The sequence below is a fragment of the Ceratotherium simum genome, chromosome 18 (genome assembly GCF_057802395.1).
Source record: "Ceratotherium simum simum isolate JZ-2026a chromosome 18, ASM5780239v1, whole genome shotgun sequence".
In the NCBI taxonomy this organism is placed as follows: domain Eukaryota; kingdom Metazoa; phylum Chordata; class Mammalia; order Perissodactyla; family Rhinocerotidae; genus Ceratotherium; species Ceratotherium simum.
The window spans coordinates 35126017-35147870 of NC_141917.1; the positions used below are offsets into that span (position 1 = coordinate 35126017).

Genomic DNA, 21854 nt, shown 5'->3' on the forward strand with positions numbered 1-21854 from the left:
GAGCCTGATGTGTAGTAGATGCTGTATGAATGTGTTGAATGCACACACAAATGGAAACTTGAAATGTTAAACATATTCCCATATTAATTGAAAAGTGCTGTGTATTAGGATGCTTTTCGATGATTTTTACACAGGTGAAAATGAACAACTAAAAAGAAATGCTGATCTTATGAAAGAAAAGTTAAAATATCATGAACAGGTGAGTTTATGTATCTTTCTATTCAATCAAATCCCTATAGAGCAGTCTTCTCAAATTAGAAAAAAAAGTGGTTGTTTTCGTTGATAAAGACATCCAAAATTTGCAGAGTAATTATATATGTGTGTGCCAGAATTTTTAATAAATAAAAATTTTTAAAGAAATACAGATTTTGAGGACCCTAGTCTTTTTGCAGACTGTAATGCACTAGTATATCACTTGCATTACTTTTTCTTTCCACCAAAGAGAGATGCAAGTATTTTTCCACATATTTTTAAATTATGTTAATAGAATGTTTACTCTAGAGTATACTCTATTAGCACTTTTAAATTTTTTTAATGTTAAGTAAATGAGTCTTTAATCTTTATGACTTGAGTAATCTATTGCAATTTTATTGCACCATCCAAATGAAGGGAGCATTTTATTTGGATTACCATTTAATTATCTCCCAAGGGCCACCATACCCTCTGCTACTCTTTCGTTTCTCCTATAGGAACAGTGTAGTGATAGCAATCATAGAACATGTAATACAGTGCCTAGAACATAAAAGGTGCCCAATAAATGTCAGCTCCCAGCCCTCTGCCTTTTGGGAGGTTTATTACACTAATTTTTTCTCATCTCCCAAGAGCCAATATGTCAAACCCTGGCAGAGCTAAGATTTCCAAAACTCAAGTTGGATCTGTATCAGGCTTAGAACTTCAACTTGAAGGATCATCTCTAAATTCAATCTGGTTCTTCACTTGAAGAGCCTCTGAAGAAACACAAGCTAATTCTAAAGCCCTGCCGGGGCTTCTGGGTAATACTCAGAAGTAATGAATAGCATCTGGCTGTGCTCTTAGAAAATTTAGCTTCTCATCACCGATTTTGAGATAATTTAAATATCTCTGGAATGTATCTCATCTTTTATTTTTCCTTTCCTTTATTCTTTCCTGTCCTTTCCATATCTTGCCTCTAGAGCTCAACAATGGATGGTGAAGTCAGGGTATAATTGGGGCAGGGAGAAAGGGGAGAAATTTTTGCCTCCTTTCTCTTCTAAAATGTCAAGCCATAGAATACTGCTTTGTCTAGAATACTATATGAATTTTCAGAGGGATGAAAATTAAAGAGAAAACACCACAACCCAAGATTCTAAACTTCTTAATTAGATGCTGTCCAAAGCAAACTAAAGACGACGTCAATCCAACAAGGATTCTCTGGTACAAAACCTCCAGGCGCATTCAAAACGTATTCAGAAACACTCTCTAGAAACAAACTCAGGAGGTACTTAATGGCCATATTTAAGGGACTGGGAGAGGTTTTGTAGCTTGTATACAGAGAATCTTTAAGTTTTATTTAAACAAAAAAATACAACCAGAGGCTATCCCTTGGAATTTAAAATTCCCAGAAGGCAAATGAAAAGAAGGCAATGTAGAATAACTTGTTGGGATTTTGTCCCTTTAGAGAGAAAAAAGGATTAGATTCCTTGGGGCTAGCACAGGCTAAAGTGAGGGAGAGGAGCATAGTGAGATACAGCCTGGCCCCAGCCTGGACATTAGAATTGACTTCATGCCTGGAGGCTAGAGTGAAAATCCTGGGTCTTGCAAAATTAATGGAAGCATTCTACTTTAGTGGTAGCATCTTCAGGTGGCGAAGTCAATGGGGAATGAAAAGATACATACATTTGTCTCTTGTGGTTTCTCAGTGCAGCAACTGTTTAGTGCATGCAGTTGAGTCAGGAGTAGTTTATGAAAGCCACTATGTAGTTGTCCATCTAGAAATCTACGTACATGCATATGAAAAATAGCAATTTATGAGATTCATCCCTATATTCACTTGCCCAGCTTTAATCAAAGCCAATGGTTGGATAGGTTTGGCCATTCCTGCAAGTTGCCTGGCAAGATAAGTAGCCCAAGTAGAAATCCAGACAGTATCTCCTTGAATTTATGTAACCTGGAGGAATGTATCTTTATTTTAAATTATAGCCATCCAAGCCAGTGGATATTGACCTTTTTTTTTACCTCCTCAATATCACTGAATATCTATTAAAAGCTGTGAACCCTCTCTGAGAAAAACACTCAAAAGTACACATGCACACATATATGTGTCTAATTTTGCATACAATTTCAGGAAGTTAATGGACCCTTGAAAACCCATTCACTGACTAGGCTAAGAACCTCTGACTTAAATAATTCTTGTTAGCACTCTCATTCTTTCAACAAATATATATCGAGAGATATACACTAGAAGTTGGGAATACAATGGTGAGTAAAACAAAGTTCCTGCTTTTCTGGCATTTAGAGGCTTTTCTTGACCTCTTGCCTTCATTATTGTCTCTTTCTTACTATCTTACTTCACTTTTATTCTTCTGCTTTCCTTTTCTCCTGCCTACATCTTAGGCCTGTGAGTGGTTTCTTTATGTAGGAACATACCTCTGAGTAACTTGTAAATTTTATCTTTGGGATCTTTCTCTTCCAGCATCTTTTTCAATGCCTGTTTCCATATTAGCATAATAAATCACTTCTATGCTTCAGCAACCTAAAAAACTAATCTCAGGCAGCTGTTGAGCACTTCTTAAGTCCCAAATCCATCTTTCTTTAGCCTCCTTCTCATAAAGCTAACCCTTACCATGGGTAGTGCTTACCCTCCTTCTGGGGATTAGGGATGTTTATATAATTTTCAGAAACAAAAGTTCAGCCCACATTCAAAGGGATTCATCTCACATTGGGGTAAGCTTTCTGGCTATCGAACAGTGCCTAAAGTTGGTTCTAAAATATAGCTTTGGCTTTTTTTGGACACATTTTAATTCTGTCGTGGCATTTATTCATACAATTAAACAAAATATTTTGAGCACCTATGATATGGTAAACACTGGTGATGAGTATTCAGGAAGCAAAGATATAAAGACATTGTCTCTAGATGTCTCTATCTCCTTGGACCAGAAATTCGTCCTTCTTAAAGCTGATTATTCAAACAATGGACAATATCTTTCCCCTCTAGATATGATTACATATCAAAAATTAATATAAACTTTGAGAATTTTACCTTTCTAAGTGATCAAAAGTTGTGTACACATATCTAAATTGAAGAATGAAAACGTATTTTAATCTTTAGGAATATAAGAATAATGTTGCCAAACTTATGAGTGAAATGAAAACCAAAGAGGAAAAACATAAGATAGAAATAATGAAACTTTATCAGGATATGCAGAAAAAAGGTAAGTTTTTAATTTTGATTTACTGAATTCTAAGATGTCAGAAAACAATTTAAATGCGTATATAAACATTTTTCAGTAATTGCCAATATTCTTGAATGAACATTGCCTTAATGCATTTTTTTGTGCATGTGAGGAAGATTTACCCTGAGCTAACATCTGTTACCAATCTTCCTCTTTTTTTTTTGGTTGAGGAAGATCAGCCCTGAGTCAATCCTCCTCTATTTTGTATGTGGGTCACTGTCTCAGCATGGCTGCTGAGTGGTGTAGGTCCGCACCTGGGATCCAAACCCGCGAACCCGGGCTGTGGAAGCAGAGTGTGCCAAACTCAACCACTATGCCAGGGCCGGCCCCCCACCTTGACACATTTTAATTTAGGTTTTGTCCCTTTCTATATATTTATGTAATATAAATCATAATATTTCTAAATTGGATTCATGGTGTTTGCACTTAATATTTAATATGAAATGGTTAATGTCCTTATAAAATTAATATAAAATGTATAATTAATAACTTTGATATTTATATACTCAGTATATTGAATATAATTTCACCAATGAAATTTTCTTCCTTCAGTAAAGCAGGTCTCATAAACTTATGTTGAGGGTTAACTGGTTTTATAAATCTATTAACCTTTCTTAATGAACCCATATTTATGTACATACACTATATGCAAAAATGAACTTGAAGTGGATGCTAGGTCTGAATGTAAGCCTACATCCATAAAACTGCTAGAAAAAAGCAGAGAAGATAATCTTTGTGATCTTGAGTTAGCCACAACTTCTTAGAAAAAAACAAAAAACACAAACAATAAAGGAAAAAATTCTAAATTGAACTTTATCAAAATTATTAACTTCTGTCCTTCAATACTGTTAAGAAAATGAAAAGACAGGCCACAGGCTGGGAGATAATACTTGCAAATGCATAGCTGATAAAGGACTTAAATCCAAAATATATGAAAAACTCTTACAACTCAATCATAAGTCAAACAACCGAACAAGGAAATGGGCAAAATTTTTTAACAGACACTTCCCCAGAGATATACAGATGGGAAATAAGCACATGAAAATACGTTCAACACGGTTGGGTAGTAAGGAGATGCAAATCAAAACCACAATGAGATACCACTTTGTACCTTTTAGCACTGCTAAAATATTAAAAACCATCAATACCAAGTGTTGGTGAGGATGTGGAGCAATTAGAACTCGCATACATTACTTATGGGACTATAAAATTATACAGCCACTTTAAAAGAGAGTTTTGCAATTTCTTTGGGTCCTCTGAAAAGCAGATGCCAAGTCAGGATTAGACATTCAAGAGGTTTGTTGGGGAAAACATTTGTGAAGGCATATGGGGAGGGAACTGGGGGAGCTGTCAGTCTATGATACAGGTCTAACCTCTGTGAAGAAGAGGAGGAAAGAAGGAATGTTGGGTAGGAGAAGTCTTAAGACTGTGACACATTTATAAGAAAGTTTCAGTAAAGTTGCCCATCAAATGAGTTCTGCAACTCGCAGAAAAAAGTTTGCCTTAGCATTCCTGCCATGTTCAGCTGTTGGCTGGCAGCAGCTCCTGGGAATCATGGTCTCAGCATAACCATGGTCATGAAGACAATGAGTCAATTATGCTTTCTGAAGTTGGAGATCTGAAAGGTGCATTTTCATGACCATAACAGTCCACTCCTTGTACTACACACATCTATTTCTCCACATGAGTTCAGGTAGTAGGTAGCAGCTCCTCTATGGTTCTTGTGGACCTTTCTTCCTGAGGAGAAACCTAGAAGAGGGATTGATGAAGTGTACTTCCTCCTAGGGACCTAACCATGAATCTTCAGCCAACAGGTTCTAGATCTAAAACTTAGTTTGTTTGTGAACTGAGCGAAAAATAATGATTTTTCAATTGGGGCTTGTACCCTTAGTTTCCTGCTGCTCAATACTTGCTTTTTTTGGCAGTAGGTGTTAAGCAGCATTGGCTGCTTATCTCTTAACTACCTCTACAACTCTCTGAAGATCAAGCCCCTTTGGCTGCACTCTGACTTTCCTGGTCATTATGATAATTGTGGCCTCCTGGCTTTGGCATTTAAGCACCATCATCTGGCTTCTATAACTTGGTGGGGGTAGGGCACCATCCCCATGGATGTTAATGAACCTAGCTACATAACTACCTCCTCTACTGTCAGCCTTAGCTTGCAGAGGAGAGCGACCATTGAACTTGGTGATGCTGCTTTGCCTCTCACCAGCACTTTCCTGGTGGCCTTGATTAATAGTGTGTCTTCTTGGACCCTCCTGAAGAACATAATCCTTTGATGGATTTTTTTGCCTCACATAACATATCCACTCAAGCATGCCAACTTTCCATAGAGCCCTTATGCCTTTCTCTACTATCTGCCAGGACAGCTTTGGTATTTGCACTTTACTCAGCTTTGGTCATTGCTTTCTCTAGATCTCTAAGGCCACTCTGACAGAGAGTTTTTCCTATCTCCTGGGTTCTTGCTAGGTTGTTATGTCCCCTGTCCCTAAAGAATAGCTTCAAGACAATGAATTCTTGCTTACCCGGTCTTACTTTCTATCTTCTTTTATCCAGCACTCTCAAAGTCCATTCTCAAGCGTACTCACATGGCTCTTACCAATACAACCTAGCTAATTCTTGCAGCTCCTTGGGGTATAAACACTTTCCTCCCTTATCAGCCCCAGCACTCCCACAGTTAACTTGGCTTTAACTCTAGTTATTGGTCTAGGAGTGAAAAGAGGAGGTAGGGGCAGCTTCTTAGAGGAACCTCTGCAGCATCTTGCATCATGAGGGAAGTGTTTGTTCTAACTAGGAAAGAGTAGGTCACCTCTGCAAATTCTAAGCATTTAGGGAGTCCTCAAAGCCAGCATCCTCAGAGGCACCCATTCAGATGTTCCTATCCTATTTTTCAGGATCTTTGGTCTTCTCAACCAGGGCCCTGATTTTAACATAGCAGACCTGTTTTGGCTGAGCATTTAAACATCTCTGAGTTCTTCAACTTCAATGATTAGATTTTCTGTTGTTCAGCTGTATCTGCTCTTCCACTAGAGTTAGTGAGACCTTGTTTGTCAGCTACCAAAGAGTCCCTCTAGTTCTCACATTTATTCTTTAAATTTTAACTTCTTGTTAACAGCCCTCAGTTTCTCATTATCCCTCAGTAGGATGTCAATTTAGTTTAGCATTAACTAGCCAACTCAACTGTCTTTGTGGGCATTGTTTCCCTCCATCTTTCAAATGACTGAATTATCACACTTGCAAGACATTCCCCTCCACCAGGACATTTCCCCCAGATTGGTTCTGGTAAAATCTTATACAATCAGACCCCCATTGTATACAGTCATACACCACATAATAACATTTCAGTCAACAACAGACCACATATACAATGGTAGTCCTATAAGATTAGTACCATGTAGCCTAGGTGTGTAGTAGGCTATCCCATCTAGGTTTGTGTAAGTACACTCTGTGATGTTCACACAATGGCAAAATCGCCTAATGATGCATTTCTCGGAATGTATCCCTGTCATTAAGCGACACATGACTGTACTAGAAACTACCAGTACTCCATATACCACTAAGGATGGCTTCCTCATTTCTCACAAAGTGGTAAGTGAGCCAGTCTCAGAACCCCGTCATACCTATTTTCTTGTGCTAGCTCAGGACCTCCAAAAAGGAGACACCAAGATGGGATTATACACTCGAGAGATTTGTTGGGCTTTTGAGGGGAAATTGTGAGGGAGCTAGAGAAAGCTAGGTTAGCTGTCAGTTTACATGCAGTATAACACCTGTGGAGTGATAGATGGGTACGAGAGTCTTAGACTGCAATGCACTTCTGTGAAAGTTTAGGCAAAACCAATGGGGATTTGATCCAAATTCATCTGTGAAAAGAGTTCCACATGTCCCAGAAATGCCCCTTTTAGTATCCCTGCCACATCCTGTCATTAGTTGCAGCCCATGGAAGCATGGCCTCAGCTCAAATGCAGTAATGGATCTCAGTGTGCCACAGCTGGAGCAAGTGATCAGTTAGGCTTCCTGCAGTCAGAGATCTGAGAGGTTCATTTTCATGGCCACCTCGCAACACATGCCATATGACCCAGCAATCCCACTTCTAGGTATTTACCCAAGATATACGCAAATATACATCCACACCAAGACCTGCATGTGAATGTTTATTGCAACTTAATTCATAATGGTTCCAAACTGGAATCAAGCAACTCCATTAACTGGTGAATGGATAAATAAATTATGGTACATCCATACAATGGGAAATTACTCAGCAATAAAAAGGAACAAACTACTGATACATACAACAATGTGATCATTTTAAAAGCATTATACTAAATGAAAGAGGCCAGACCCAAAAGGCCACATACTGTTTGATACTGTTTATATGCCAATTTGAGAAAAGGGAAAATTATAGTGACAAAAATCAGATCAATGTTTACCAGTACACAGGGAGAGGGACTGACTGCAAAGGGGCTCAAAGTCTCTTTTTGAGGTGATAAAAAAATTCTATTCCTTTCTTGTGTTGGTGGTTAGATGATTGTATATGTTTGTCAACAATCGTCAAATTGTACACTTCAAATGGGGTTTTGATGTATATAAATTATACCTCAATAAACATAACTTTAAAAATAAAACAACTTAAACAAGGTCAATTATAAAAATTTAAAACAGAAATAAATATAGATCCAATTATGATCCAGATAATGGCATTATCAAATATGGAATTTATAATAACTTTGATTAATGTAATCAAAGAATTACAGGACTTGATGGGGAATTTCAATGGGGAACTGAAAACTATAACAAATAAGTATATTCACATGAAAAGACGTTGGACAGCACAGGAGAGTGACCTCAGCATCATGGCAGAGTGAGTCACTCCCTTTGTCTCTCCTTTCTAAGTTACAACCAGTCAGTGAGCAACAAAGGACTCTCTGCAAAGCAGACCAGAATGCCTGAATGATCCATGCATCTATACATCTGAAGGTGGGTGGACTGGACCTCCAGGAGGCAGTGGAACTAGGGGAGCAGCCTTCTCCCTCTCCACCAGTGGCAGCAATCCAACATGTGGATCCTCACACTGATGTGCATGCCAATGACCACAGGCTGCAAGGGCAAACACGGCATCCATGGGTTGGCCCCTGCACCCTCCCCAGCAGTGATGTGATGCACACATCCTGAGGCTTCTGGACACAGTGAAATTGGTAACCTGGTCTTCCCCTCCCCCGACAGTGGTGCTGGTCTTTCCAGCAGTGGGGACTACATCCAAGGTGTAAATTTCCCTGGCAGGGATGAGGCATCCTGATCTGAAGTTTTAGAACAGACCACCAGCATGTGCACCAGCACTGACAACCAGAAGCTGTGGCCCCTGTCCCCCCCTCGGTGATAGTGGGTGGCACACTTATCCTGAGGCTTCAGGACACCAGTGATGCTGGTAAACCCACTCCCTCCTCCTCCCCTGGCAGTGGCACTGGTCTCTCCAGCAGTAGGGACAGCAACCAAAACGCAGATTTCACCGGCAGGAGCAGGGTTCCCTGACCTGGGTTCTCAAAAAGCACACCAGCAAGTGCCAGTGACCAGTGATGGCAGGGCCAGCAACAACACCTATTAGCCACTACTCCTCCCCCAGCAGTGGCAGGTTGCACCTGCAACCTGAGGCTTCAGGAACCACAGCAAAACCTGACCCAACCCCCACTGGTGGCACCCCCAACACAGGCTCTAACCGTGGCAGGGCTACATGCAAGAACCCAGGCCCTGAAAGCAACAGTGACACCTGCGAACCCAGTGCCTCTGGCAGTGGTACTGCCAGCACCGCCAGATAACCTAAGAGCAGCAGCACAGGTGGTACACAAGGCAGCAGCACCTGAGCCCATGGAGATCCTGCAGAGAGCAAGTGGGGGAACACAAGACCCAGGAGACCCCAGAAGCAGCAGAAGTTCTCACAGCCTGGTAACCCTGGTGACAGCACCTGAGACTGCAGTGACATCAAAAGCAGCAAGGCACCAGCAACCTCAGAGTCACAAGCAGCACAAAGAGGGCATTGATGACACCTCTAGCAGAGGCAATGGAGGGTGGAAAGTGGAGGCTCTTAGATAAAACCAGAAGCAGCTCAGAATCAAAGTAAACAAAGCTGTACCCACATAAGAAAGGTGGTTACTACATAGATGTGCTGGCAGAGGATCAATTCATCAAACATGATGAACTGGACTACAGTAACAAGAACTATATTAACTCAGCAGAACAGAAGGAGAATGACAGCTCTCCAGAAATAAAACTTGAAGTCATAGAAGAATACAATCTGACTGACAGAGAATTCAGAATAGCTGTCATAAAGAAACACAATGAGTTATAAGAAAACTTGGACAGACAGTTTGATGAGCTCAGGAATAAAATTAAGGAACAGAAGAAATACTTCACCAAAGAGATTAAAGCTCTAAAAAAAAAAAACCAAACAGAAATTCTGGATATGAAGAACACGATTAATGAGATAAAAATTAATGTAGAAAGCATAAAAAATAGAGCAGACCTTATGGAGGAGAGAATCAGTGAGCTCAAAGATAGAAACCTAGAAAAGATCCAGGTAGAGGAGGAGAGAGAATAAGATTTTTAAAAAATGAAGAAAATCTTTGAGAAATATCTGGCTCAATTAGGAAAAATAATGTACAGATTATAGGTATCCCAGAGGGAGAAGTGAAGGAGAAAGGAGCAGAGAGCTTATTCAAAGAAATAATAGCTGAGAACTTCTCAAATCTGGGGTGGGGAAGGAACTGGACATTCAAGTACATGAAGCTAAAAGAACTCCTAATTACCTCAATGCAAAAAGACCTTCTCTAAGGCATATAATATTAAAACTGTCAAAAGTCAATGACAAAGAAGAAATATTAAGGGCAGCAGGAGAGAAGAAAATAACCTACAAAGGAACCCCCATTAGGCTTTCAGTGGATTTCTCAGCAGAAACTTTATAGGCTAGGAGAGAGTGGAATGATATATTCAAAATACTGAAAGACAAAAACTATCAGCCAAAAATACTCGATCCATTATCCTTCAGATATGACAGAGAAATAAAAGCATTCCCAGACAAACAAAAGCTGAGAGTGTTCATCGCCACTAGAACTACCTTATAAGAAATGATAAAGGGAGCCCACCTACCTGAAACAAAAAGGCAAAGGCTTACACAGCTTTCAGCAAGGAGATAAATAGATGAAATCAGAAAATTGCAGCTCTATATCAGAATACGTTAGCAAACATTTATTTATAAAATAAAGGATAAAGGGAAAGAAAGCACCAAAAATAACTATAACCACTTCAATTTGGTCACAAACTCACAACACAAAAAATAATAATTTGTGAAAACAAAAACGTAGAAGGGGAAGAGGAAAAGGATGGAACCCACATAAGCCAATGGAGATGAGAGGCTATCAGAAAATGGACTATCTTGTCTATGAGATCTTTTGTGCAAAACTCATGGTAACCACAAAACAAAAAATCAGAGCAGAGTCACAAATCATAAATAAAGAGAAAACTGAGAAAACCATCACTGAAAAACACCAAACTGAAATGGCACTCAGAAATATAAGGGAAAAGAAACAATGGAAATATAGAACAACTGGAAAACAAAAGATAAAATAGCAGTTTTAAGCCCTCATATATCAATAATCACTCTAAACATAAATGGATTGAATTCATCAATCAAAAGACACAGAGTGGCAGGATGGATTAAAAAATGAGACCCAACAATTTTCTGCCTCCAGGAAACACATCTCAGCTCTAAAGACAAACATAGGCTCAGAGTGCAGGGATGGAAGATGATACTCCAGGAAAATGGCAAGCAAAAGAAAGTGGGTGTAGCCAAACTTATATGAGACAAAGATATAAAAAGAAAAAAAAAAGATAATGAGAGACAAAGATGGCCATTATATAATGATGAAAGGGACATTCCACCAAGAAGACATAAGACATATGAGTATATTTGCATCTAACACAGGAGCACCAAAGTATATAAAGCAACCATGAGTAGACTTGAAGGAAGAAATTGACAGAAACATAATGATAGTAGGGGACGTTAACACCCCACTTACGTCAATGGATAGATCATCCAGACAGAAAGTCAACAAGGAAACGGTGGCCTTAAATGACCATATGGACTTAATAGATATATATAGAATATTCCATCCAAAAACAGCAGAATATGCATTCTTCTCAAGTGCACATGGAACATTCTCAAAGATAGACCACATGATGAGAAACAAGGCAAGCCTCAACAAATTTAAGTAGATTGATATATCAAGCATGTTTTCTGATGACAATGCTATGAAACTAGAAATCAACTACAAGAAAAAAGTTTGGGAAGTCACAAATATGTAGAGACTAAGCAACATGCTACTGAACAACTGTTGGATCAATGAAGAAATTAAAGGTGAAATCAAAAAATACCTAGTGACAAAATGAAAACATGACATACCAAAACTTACAGGATGCAGCAAAAGTGGTACTAAGAGGGAAAGTTATAGCAGTACAGGCCTACCTCAAGAAATAAGAAAAATCTCAAATAAACAAGCTTACCCTATACCTAAATGAACTAGGAAAAGAAGAACAAACAAATCCCAAAGTCAGGAGAAGGAAGGAAATAATGAAAATCAGAGCAGAAATGAACAAAATAGAGACTAAAAAAAATTAGAAAGGAAGAATGAAACTAAGAGCTGGTTCTTTGAGAAGATGAGCAAAATTGACAAACCCTTAGCCAGACTCACTAAGAAAAAAAGAGAGAAGGCTCAAATAAATAAAATTAGAACTGAAAGAAAGAAATTACAATGGATATCAGAAATACAAAGGATTATAAGACAATACTATGAAAAACTATATGCCAACAAATTGGACAATATAGAAGAAACGGACAAATTCTTAAACTCATACAATCTCCCAAAACTGAATCAAGAAGAAATAGAGAATCTGAATAGACAAATCACAAGTAAAGAGATTGAAACAGTAATCAAAACCTTCCAAAAAACAAAAGTCCAGGACCAGATGACTTCTCTGGACACTTCTACCAAACATTCAAAGAAGATTTAATACTTATGTTTCTCAAACTTTTCCAAAAAATTGAAGAAGACGGAATGCTTCCTAACTCATTGTATGAGGCCAACATTTCCCTGATACCAAAACCAGACAAGGACAACACAAAGAAGGAAAATTACAGGCCAGTATTGCTAATGAACATAGCTGCAAAAATCCTCAACAAAATATTGGCAAACCAAATACAGCAAAACATGAAAAGGATCATACACCATGATCAAGTGGGATTTATACCAGGGATGCAGGGATGGTTCAACATCCAAAATCAATCTATTTCATATACTGCATTAACAAAATGAGGAATAAAAATCACATGATCATCTCAATAGATACAGGTAAAGCATTTGACAAGACCCAACATCAATTTATGATAAAAACTCTCAGTAAAATGGGTATAGAGGGAAAATACCTCAACATGATAAAGGCCATATACGACAAACCCACAGCCAACAACATACTTAATGGTGAAAAACTGAAAGCCATCCCTCTGGGAACAGGAACAAGACAAGTGTACCCACACTTGCCACTCCTATTCAACATAGTACTGGAGGTTTTGGCCAGAGCAATTAGGCAAGAAAAAGAAATAAAAGGTATCCAAATTGGAAAGGAAGACGTGAAACTCTCACTGCTTGTGGATTACATTATCCTCTATACAAAAAACTCTAAAGAATCCACCAAAAAACTTTTAGAAATAACCAACAACTACAGCAAAGTTGCCAGCTACAAAATCAACTTACAAAAATCAGTTGCATTTCTATACACTAATAACAAACTAGTAGAAAAAGAAGTCAAGAGTATAATCCCAGTTACAATTGCAACAAAAATAATAAAATATCTACCAATAAATTTAACCAAAAAGGTGAAAGACTTATACATTGAAAACTGTAAGACATTATTGAAAGAAATTGATGAAGACATAAAGAAATGGAAAGGTATTCCATGCTCATGCCTTGGAAGAATAAACATAGTTAAAATGTCCATACTATGTAAAGCAATCTACAGATTCATTGCAATCTCAATCAGAATCCCAATGACAATTCTTCATGGAAATAGAACAAAGAATCCTAAAATTTACATGGAACAACAAAAGACCTCGAATAGTCAAAGCAACCCGAGAATAAAGAACAAAGCTGAAGGCTTCACAATTTCTGACTTCAAAATATACTACAAAGCTATAGTAGTATCAATCAAAACAGCATGATATTGGCACCAAAACAGACACACAGAACAATGCAACAGAATTGAAAGCCCAGAAATAAAACCACACACCTATGGACAGCTAATCTTCAACAAAGGAGCTAAGAACATACAATGGAGAAAGGAAAGTCTCTTCAGTAAATGGTGTTGGGAAAACTGGACAATCACATGCAAAAGGATGAAAGTAGACCATTATCTTACACCATACACAAGAATGAACTCAAAATGGATTAAAGATTTGAATGTAAGACCTGAAACCATAAAACACTTAGAAGAAAATATAGGCAGTACACTCTTTGACATTGGTCTTAGCAGCATCTTTTTGAATACCCCGTGTCTACTCAGGCAAGGAAAACAAAAGAAAAAATAAATGAATGAGACTCCAACAGACTAAAAAGTTTCTGCAGGGCAAAGGAAACCCTGAACAAAGTGAAAAGACAACCCACCAACTGGGAGAAAATATTTGAAAACTCATATATCCAAAAAGTGGTTAATTTACAAAATATATAAAGAACTCATACAAATCAACAACAAAAAAACCAACAACCCAATAAAAAAAATGGGCAGGGGATATGAAGAGACATTTTTCCAAAGAAGACATACAGATGGCCGATAGGCACATGAAAAGATGTTCACCATTATTAATTATTAGGGAAATACAAATCAAAACTACAATGAGGTATCACTGTACACCTGTCAGAATGGCTATAATTGCGAAGACAAAAAATAACAAATGTTGGAGAGGATGTGGAGAAAAGGGAACTTTCATACACTGCTGGTGGGAATGCAAACTGGTGCAGCCACTATGGAAAACAGGATGGAGATTTCTCAAAACCTTAAAAGTAGAAATACCATACAACCCTGATATCCTACGTCTGGGTATTTACCCAAAGAACTTGAAATCAACAATTCACAGACACTTATGCACCCCTATGTTCACGGCAGCATTATTCACAATGGCCAAGATATGGAAGCAACCCAAGTGTCCATCAACTGATGAATGGATAAAGAAGATGTGATATATATATATATATATACAATGGAATACTACTCAGCCATAAAAAAAAAACAAAAATCATCCCATTTGCAACAACATGGATGGACCTTGAGGGTATTATGTTAAGCGAAATAAGCCAGACAGATAAAGACAAACATTGCATGATTTCACTCATATGTGGAAGATAAACAAACACATGGACAAAGAGAACAGATTAGTGGTTACCAGAGGGGAAGGGGGTTGGGGGGTGAGCCAAAGGGGTAAAGGGGCACATATTATGGTGACAGATAAAAAACTAGACTATTGGTGCTGAAAAAAAAAATAAAAAATGATGTTCAACATCACTAATTAGTGATCAAATCAAAACCACAATGAGATATCACCTCACATGTGTTATAATGGCTGTTATAAAAAAGACAAAGAATAAAAAGTATTGGAGAGGATGTGGAGAGGTGTTAGGGATAAATTATTATTACTATTAGTTTTTAATTTCAGATGTACATCATTATACTTCTATTTATGCATGGATTACATCATGTTCTCATGTTCACCACACAAATACTAATTACAATCCATCACCACACACATGTGCCGAATTATCCCTTTCACCCTCCTCCCTCCCTGCTTCTCCTCTGGTAACCACCAATCCAATCTCTGTCTCTGTGTTTATTTGTTGTTGTTATTATCTACTACTTAATGAGTGAGATCATATGGTATTTGACCTTCTCTCTCTGACTTATTTCACTTTGCATAATACCCTCAATGTCCATCCGTGTTGTCACAAATGTCTGAATTGCATCGTTTCTTATGGCTGAGTAGTATTCCATTGTGTATATATACCACATCTTCTTTATCCATTCGTCCCTTGATGGGCACTTAGGTTGCTCCAAATCTTGGCTATTGTGAATAACGCTGCAGTGAACACAGGGGTGCATGTATCTTTATGCATTGGTGTTTTCAAGTTCTTTGGATAAATACCCAGCAGTGGAATAGCTGGATCATGTGGTAGTTCTATCCTTAATTTTTTGAGGAATCTCCATACTGTTTTCCATAGTGGCTGCACCAGTTTGCACTCCCACCAGTAGTGTATGAGAGTTCCCTTCTCTCCACATCCTCTCCAACACATGTTGTTTCCTGTCTTGTTAATTATAGCCATTCTGATGGGTGTGAGGTGATATCTCATTGTAGTTTTGATTTGCATTTCCCTGATAGTTAATGATGTTGAACATCTTTTCATGTGCCTGTTGGCCATCTGTGTATCTTCTTTGGAGAAATGTCTGTTCAGGTCTTTTGCCCATTTTTTAATTGGCTTGTTAGTTTTTTTGCTGTTGAGATGCATGTGTTCTTTATATATTTTGGAGATTAACCCCCTGTCAGATGTATGGTTTGCAAATATCTTCTCCCAATTATTAGGTTGTCTTTTCATTTTGTTGATGGTTTCCTTTGCTGTGCAGAAGCTTTTTAGTTTGATGTAGTCCCATTTGTTTATTTTTTCTATTGTTTCTCTTGCCCGGTCAGACATGGTGCCTGAAAATATGTTGCTAAGACCGATGTCAGAGAGCATATTGCCTATTTTCTTCTAGAAGTTTCATAGTTTCAGGTCTTACATTCAAGTCTTTAATCCATTTGGAGTTAATTTTTGTGTATGGTGTAAGGTAATGGTCTACTTTCATTGTTTTGCATGTGGCTGTCCAGTTTTCCCAACACCATTTGTTGAAGAGACTTTCCTTTTTCCATTTTACGTTCTTGGCTCCTTTGTCAAAGATTAGCTGTCCATAGATGTGTGGGTTTATTTCTGGGCTCTCGATTTTATTCCATTGATCTGTGTGTCTGTTTTTGTGCCAGTACCATGCTGTTTTGCTTACTATAGGCTTGTAGTATATTTTGAAATCTGGGAGTGTGATACCTCCAGCTTTGCTCTTTTTTCTCAGGATTCCTTTAGCTATTCAGGGTCTTTTGTTGTTCCATATAAATTTTAGTATTCTTTGTTCTATTTCTGTGAAAAATGTTGTTGGAACTTTAATAGAGATTCCTCTGAATCTATAGATTGCTTTAGGAAATATGGACATCTTAACTATGTTAATTCTTCCAATCCAAGAGCACAGAATATCTTTCCATTTCTTTGTGTCTTCTTCAATTTCTTTCAGCAATGTTTTATAGTTTTCAGTGTACAGATCTTTCACCTCTTTGGTTAAGTTTATTCCTAGGTATTTCACTATTTTTGTTGCAATTGTAAATGGTATTGTATTCGTAATTTCTCTTTCTGCTACTTTGTTGTTAGTGTATAGAAATGCAACTGATTTTTGCATGTTGATTTTGTATCCTACAACTTTACTGTATTTGTTTATTACTTCTAGAAGCTTTTTGGTGGATTCTTTAGGGTGTTCTATATATAAAATCATGTCATCTGCAAATAGTGACAGTTTTGCTTCTTCCTTTCCAATTTGGATCCCTTTTATTTCTTTTTCTTTCCTGATTGCTCTGGCTAGGACTTCCAATACTATGTAAAATAGGGGTGGTGAGAATGGGCATCCTTGTCTGGTTCCTATGTTAAATAGGAATTCTTAGAGGGATAGCTTTCAGTTTTTCACCATTGTGGATGATATTAGCTGTGGGTTTGTCATATATGGCCTTTATTATGTTGAGGTACTTTCCTTCTGTACCCATTTTATTTGGAGTTTTTATCATAAATGGATGCTGTATCTTGTCAAATGCTTTCTCTGCATCTATTGAGATGATCATGTGATTTTTATTCTTCATTTTATTAATGTGGTGTATCACAGTGATTGATTTGCAAATGTTGAACCATGCTTGTATCCCTGGAATAAATCCCACATGATCATGGTGTATGATCTTTTTAATGTGTTGTTGTATCCGATTTGCTAGTATTTTGTTGAGGATTTTTGCATCGATGTTCATCAGTGATATCGGCCTGTAATTTTCTTTTTTTGTGTTGTCCTTGTCTGGTTTTGGTATCAGGGTATGTCAGCTTCATAGAATGAGTTAGGGAGCTTACCCCCCTCCTCAATTTTTTGGAAGAATTTGAGAAGGATAGATATTAGGTTTTCTTTGAATGTTTGGGAGAATTCATCAGGGAAGCTGTCTCGTCCTGGACTCTTATTTCGGAGGAGGCTTTTGATTACTGTTTCAATCTCCCTACTAGTGATTAGTCTGTTCAAATTCTCTATTTCTTTTTGATCCAGTTTTGGAAGGTTGTATGATTCTAAGAATTTATCCGTTTCTTCCAGATTGTCCAATTTGTTGGCATACAGCTTTTCATAGTATTCTCTTATAATCTTTTGTATTTCTGAGGAGTCTGTTGTAATTTCTCCTCTTTCATTTCTGATTTTACTTATTTGAGCCTTCTCTCTTTTTTTCTTGGTGAATCTACCTAAAGGTTTGTCAATTTTGTTTGTCTTTTCAAAGAACCAGCTCTTGGTTTTATTAATTTTTTCTATTGTTTTTTTAGTCTGTATTTCATTTATTTCTGCTCTGATTTTTATTATTTCCCTTCTTCTACTGATTTTGGGCTTTGTTGTTCTTTTTCCAGTTCCTTTAGGTGCATTGTTAGATTGTTTATTTGAGATTTTTCTTGTTTGTTGAGATAGGCCTGTATTGCTATAAACTTCCCCCTTAGAACTGCTTTTGCTGTATCCCATAGATTCTGGCATATTTTCATTTTCATTTGTCATCAGGTATTTTTTTATTTATCCTTTAATTTCTTTGTTGACCCAATTGTTGTTCAGTAGCATTTTGTTTAATCTCCACAAATTTGTGGCTTTTCTGATTTTCTTCCTATAGTTGATTTCTAGTTTCATACCGTTGTGGTCAGAAAAGATGCTTGGTATCATTTCAATCTTCTTAAATTTATGGAGACTTGTTTTGTGGCCTAATATGTGATCAATCCTGGAGAATGTTCCATGTGCATTTGAAAAGAACGTGTATTCTTCAGTTTTTGGATGGAATGTTCTGTATATATCTACTAGGTCCATCTGTCCTAGTGTGTCATTTAAGACCAATGTTTCCTTATTGATCTTCTGTTTGGATGATCTATCTGTTGGTGGAAGTGGAGTGTTCAAGTCCCCTACTATTATTGTGTTACTGTCTATTTCTCTTTTTATGTCTGTTAATAATTACTTTATATATTTATGTGCTCCTACGTTGGGTGCATAGATATTTACAAGTGTTATATCCTCTTGTTGGATTGTTCCCTTGATCATTATGTAATGCCCTTCTTTGTCTCTTTTTACAGTTTTGTTTTAAAGTCTATTTTGTCTCATATGAGTATTGCTACCCCAGCTTTCTTTTCATTGCCATTTGCATGGAGTATCTTTTTCCATCCCTTCACTTTCAGTTTGTGAGTGTCTTTAGGTCTGAAGTGTGTCTTTTGTATGCAGCATATATATGGGTCTTGTTGTTTTATCCAATCAGCCACCCTATGCCTTTTTATTGGAGCATTTAGGCCATTGATGTTTAAAGTAGCTATTGATAAGTATGTACTTACTGCTATTTTTTAACTTTTCTTTCTCGGTGTTTTAGTTGTCCTTCTCTGTTTCTTTCTTCTTCTCTTGCTCTCTTCCCTTGTGGTTTGATGGCTTTCTTTAGTATTATGTTTGGGTTCCTTTCTCTTAGTTTTTTTGTGTATTTATTATAGGTTTCTGGTTTGTGATTACCGTGGGGTCCATATACAGTAACCTACGTATATAGGAATCTATATTAAGTTGATGGTCTCTTTAGTTTGACCTGTCTGAAAGCTCCACTCTTTAACTCCCCTCCTCCCATGTTTTAAGTTTTTGATATCATATCTAACCTCTTTTTTGTGCATTTGTGTCCATTACCCTCTTATCATGGAAATAGATAATTTTTCCTATTTGTGGTCTTCTCTTATTCCCTTAAATAAGTCCCTTTAGCATTTCTTATAGTGTGGGTTTCTTGGTGACAAACTCCTTTAATTTTTGCTTATCTGGGAAACTTTTTATCTCTCCTTCCATTTTAAATGATAACCTTGCTGGGTAGAGTATTCTTGGCTGTTGGTTTTTTCCTTTTAGCACTTTAAATATGTCGTGGCACTCTCTTCTAGCCTGTAAGGTTTCTGCGGAGAAGTCAGCTGATAGTCTTATGGGATTTCCTTGTATGTAACTTGTCTTTCTCTTGCAGCTTTTAGGATTCTCTTTTTATCTTTAATTCTGGACATTTTAATTATAATGTGTCTTGGTGTGGGCCTCTTTGGCTTTATCTTATTTGGTGCTCTCTGTGCTTCCTGTATCTGGATGTCTGTTTCCTTCCTTAGATTGGGGAAGTTTTCATCTATTATTTCTTCAAATAGATTCTCTGGCCCTTTGTCTCACTCTTCTCCTTCTGGGACACCTATAACATGGATGTTAGTGTGCTTGATGTTGTCCCAGAGGTCCCTTAGACTGTCTTCACTCTTTTTAATTCTTGTTTCTTTTACCTGTTCAGTTTGGGTGATTTCTTCTAGTCTTTCGTCCAGCTCACAGATCCATTCTTCTGTATCCTCTACTCTGCTTTTGAGTCCTTCTAGTGAATTTTTCTTTTCCAGTACTGTATTCTTCATTTCTGATTGGTTCTTTTTTTATATCTTCCATTTCTTTGTTGACTTTCTCACTGAGTTCATCCATTCTTCTCCCAAGATCAGTGAGCATCCTTAACACTCTTTGACCTCTCTGTTGGGTAGGTTTGCTCATTTCTGTTTCACTTAGTTCCTTTTCTGGGTTTTTGTCCTGTTCCCTTGCTTGGAACATATTCCTTTGCCTCCTCATTTTGCCTCTTTCCCTGTGCTTGTGTCTGTGTATTAGGTAGGTCAGCTACGTCTCCTGCTCTTGCAGAGGTGACCTTATATAAGTGATGCCTTATGAGGCCATTCACTGTGCTTCCTTCAGTTCTGAATGTTCCAGGAGTGACCCCTGTGTGGGCTACATGTGTCCTTCTATTGTGGTGTGGTTGCTCTCCCTCTAGGTGCCCAGGGGGGCTGAGCTATGCCCCTGGCCAGCTGTTGTAATGCTCAGCTGATTGTACTTGTTGTGGGCCCTTCAGTCTCTTTATCGGTTGTGGGGAGCCCCAGCACAGTTGCCTGCAAGTTCTAATAGCACATTTGTGTTGCAATATTTCTTTTAAGTGAGTAGGCCCCCAGTGCGGCAAGTTGTTAGACTCAGGAGCTTACAATTGCTATAAGCCTCCAGCCTTTAGGTTTCTTGTCAGCTCTCTGAGGATTGCAGCTGGGTGGGGCTGGCCTCAGGCATGGGAGCACCCAATTGTTTCAGGCTTTGGAATGTGGGGCAAACCCCTTATGTGGGTCTTTGAGAAGCACAAGTCTTCTGCAGCTGACAAGCCCCGCCGCCCACGGGTCCACACACACAGTCAACATAGTCCTGCCCCATGTACGTGCCCCAACCTCCTGAAGTGGACCCAGTCTCTCCAAGGCGGGAGCCCCACACTGCCACCACCCCACACTCTCCACCCGCTCCTTGCACATGCCCTGTCCCACAGAGGTGGACCCACTCACCAGGCTCTGGAGAATCCAGGCAGCTCACTTAGCAGGCCCACAAGTTGCCTGAGGGCTTGTTGGTTGGGGCCAATCCCTAGGGTGGGCTGCCTGGCCTGGCTGAGCTGGATTAAATCCATGCTCTAGTGGGTGGGGCAGACCCTGGGCTAGCAGGCCCCAGAGAGAACTCCAACGACGTCTGCCAGTGTCTGTGTCAGTACGCCCACACCAGGCCACAACAATGGCAGCTGCCAATATCCCAGTCCTTGGAGAGGTCTCACCTCTCACCAAGATGCACTCAGAGCTCTATCAGGTGAGTCTCTTTTCCCCAAAGCACTGTGCACTTTTCTTTCTGGTGATTTTAGGTTGCTTTCTGAAATGAGTGAATTTATGTGTGGGCCCTTTAAGACCCACTTTTAATTTCTTTGTGAACCAGCTTCTCTGAGGGTACACCCCAATGTTTTAGTAGCAGGCAAAGTCAGATATTATGCCACTCATCTCGATTGTGATGGGTCCAAAAAATGCCTACAGCAGGCCCACTCCCCAGCTCAGGGCCCCACACTTTCAGGGAGGGCTGCATACCTTTGGGCTGCTCCCAGGCAGCCATGAAGCTGGTGGCTTGTGAAGGTGGTGTTTTTTCTCTCCAGAAGGGAATTTCTGCCTCTTCTGCCTCAATTAGGATTGTCGT

General features: G+C 38.5%; 1 protein-coding gene across 1 annotated transcript in view; it reads left to right on the top strand.

Moving 5' to 3' along the window:
• Positions 1-21854, top strand: part of CCDC152 (coiled-coil domain containing 152) — a 53022-nt gene that overhangs the window by 24211 nt on the left and 6957 nt on the right. Inside the window, exons 4-5 of the mRNA XM_004422778.3 lie at positions 135-199; positions 3287-3389. Coding sequence (XP_004422835.1) covers positions 135-199; positions 3287-3389 — 168 coding nt within the window. The remainder of the gene's footprint in view (positions 1-134; positions 200-3286; positions 3390-21854) is intronic.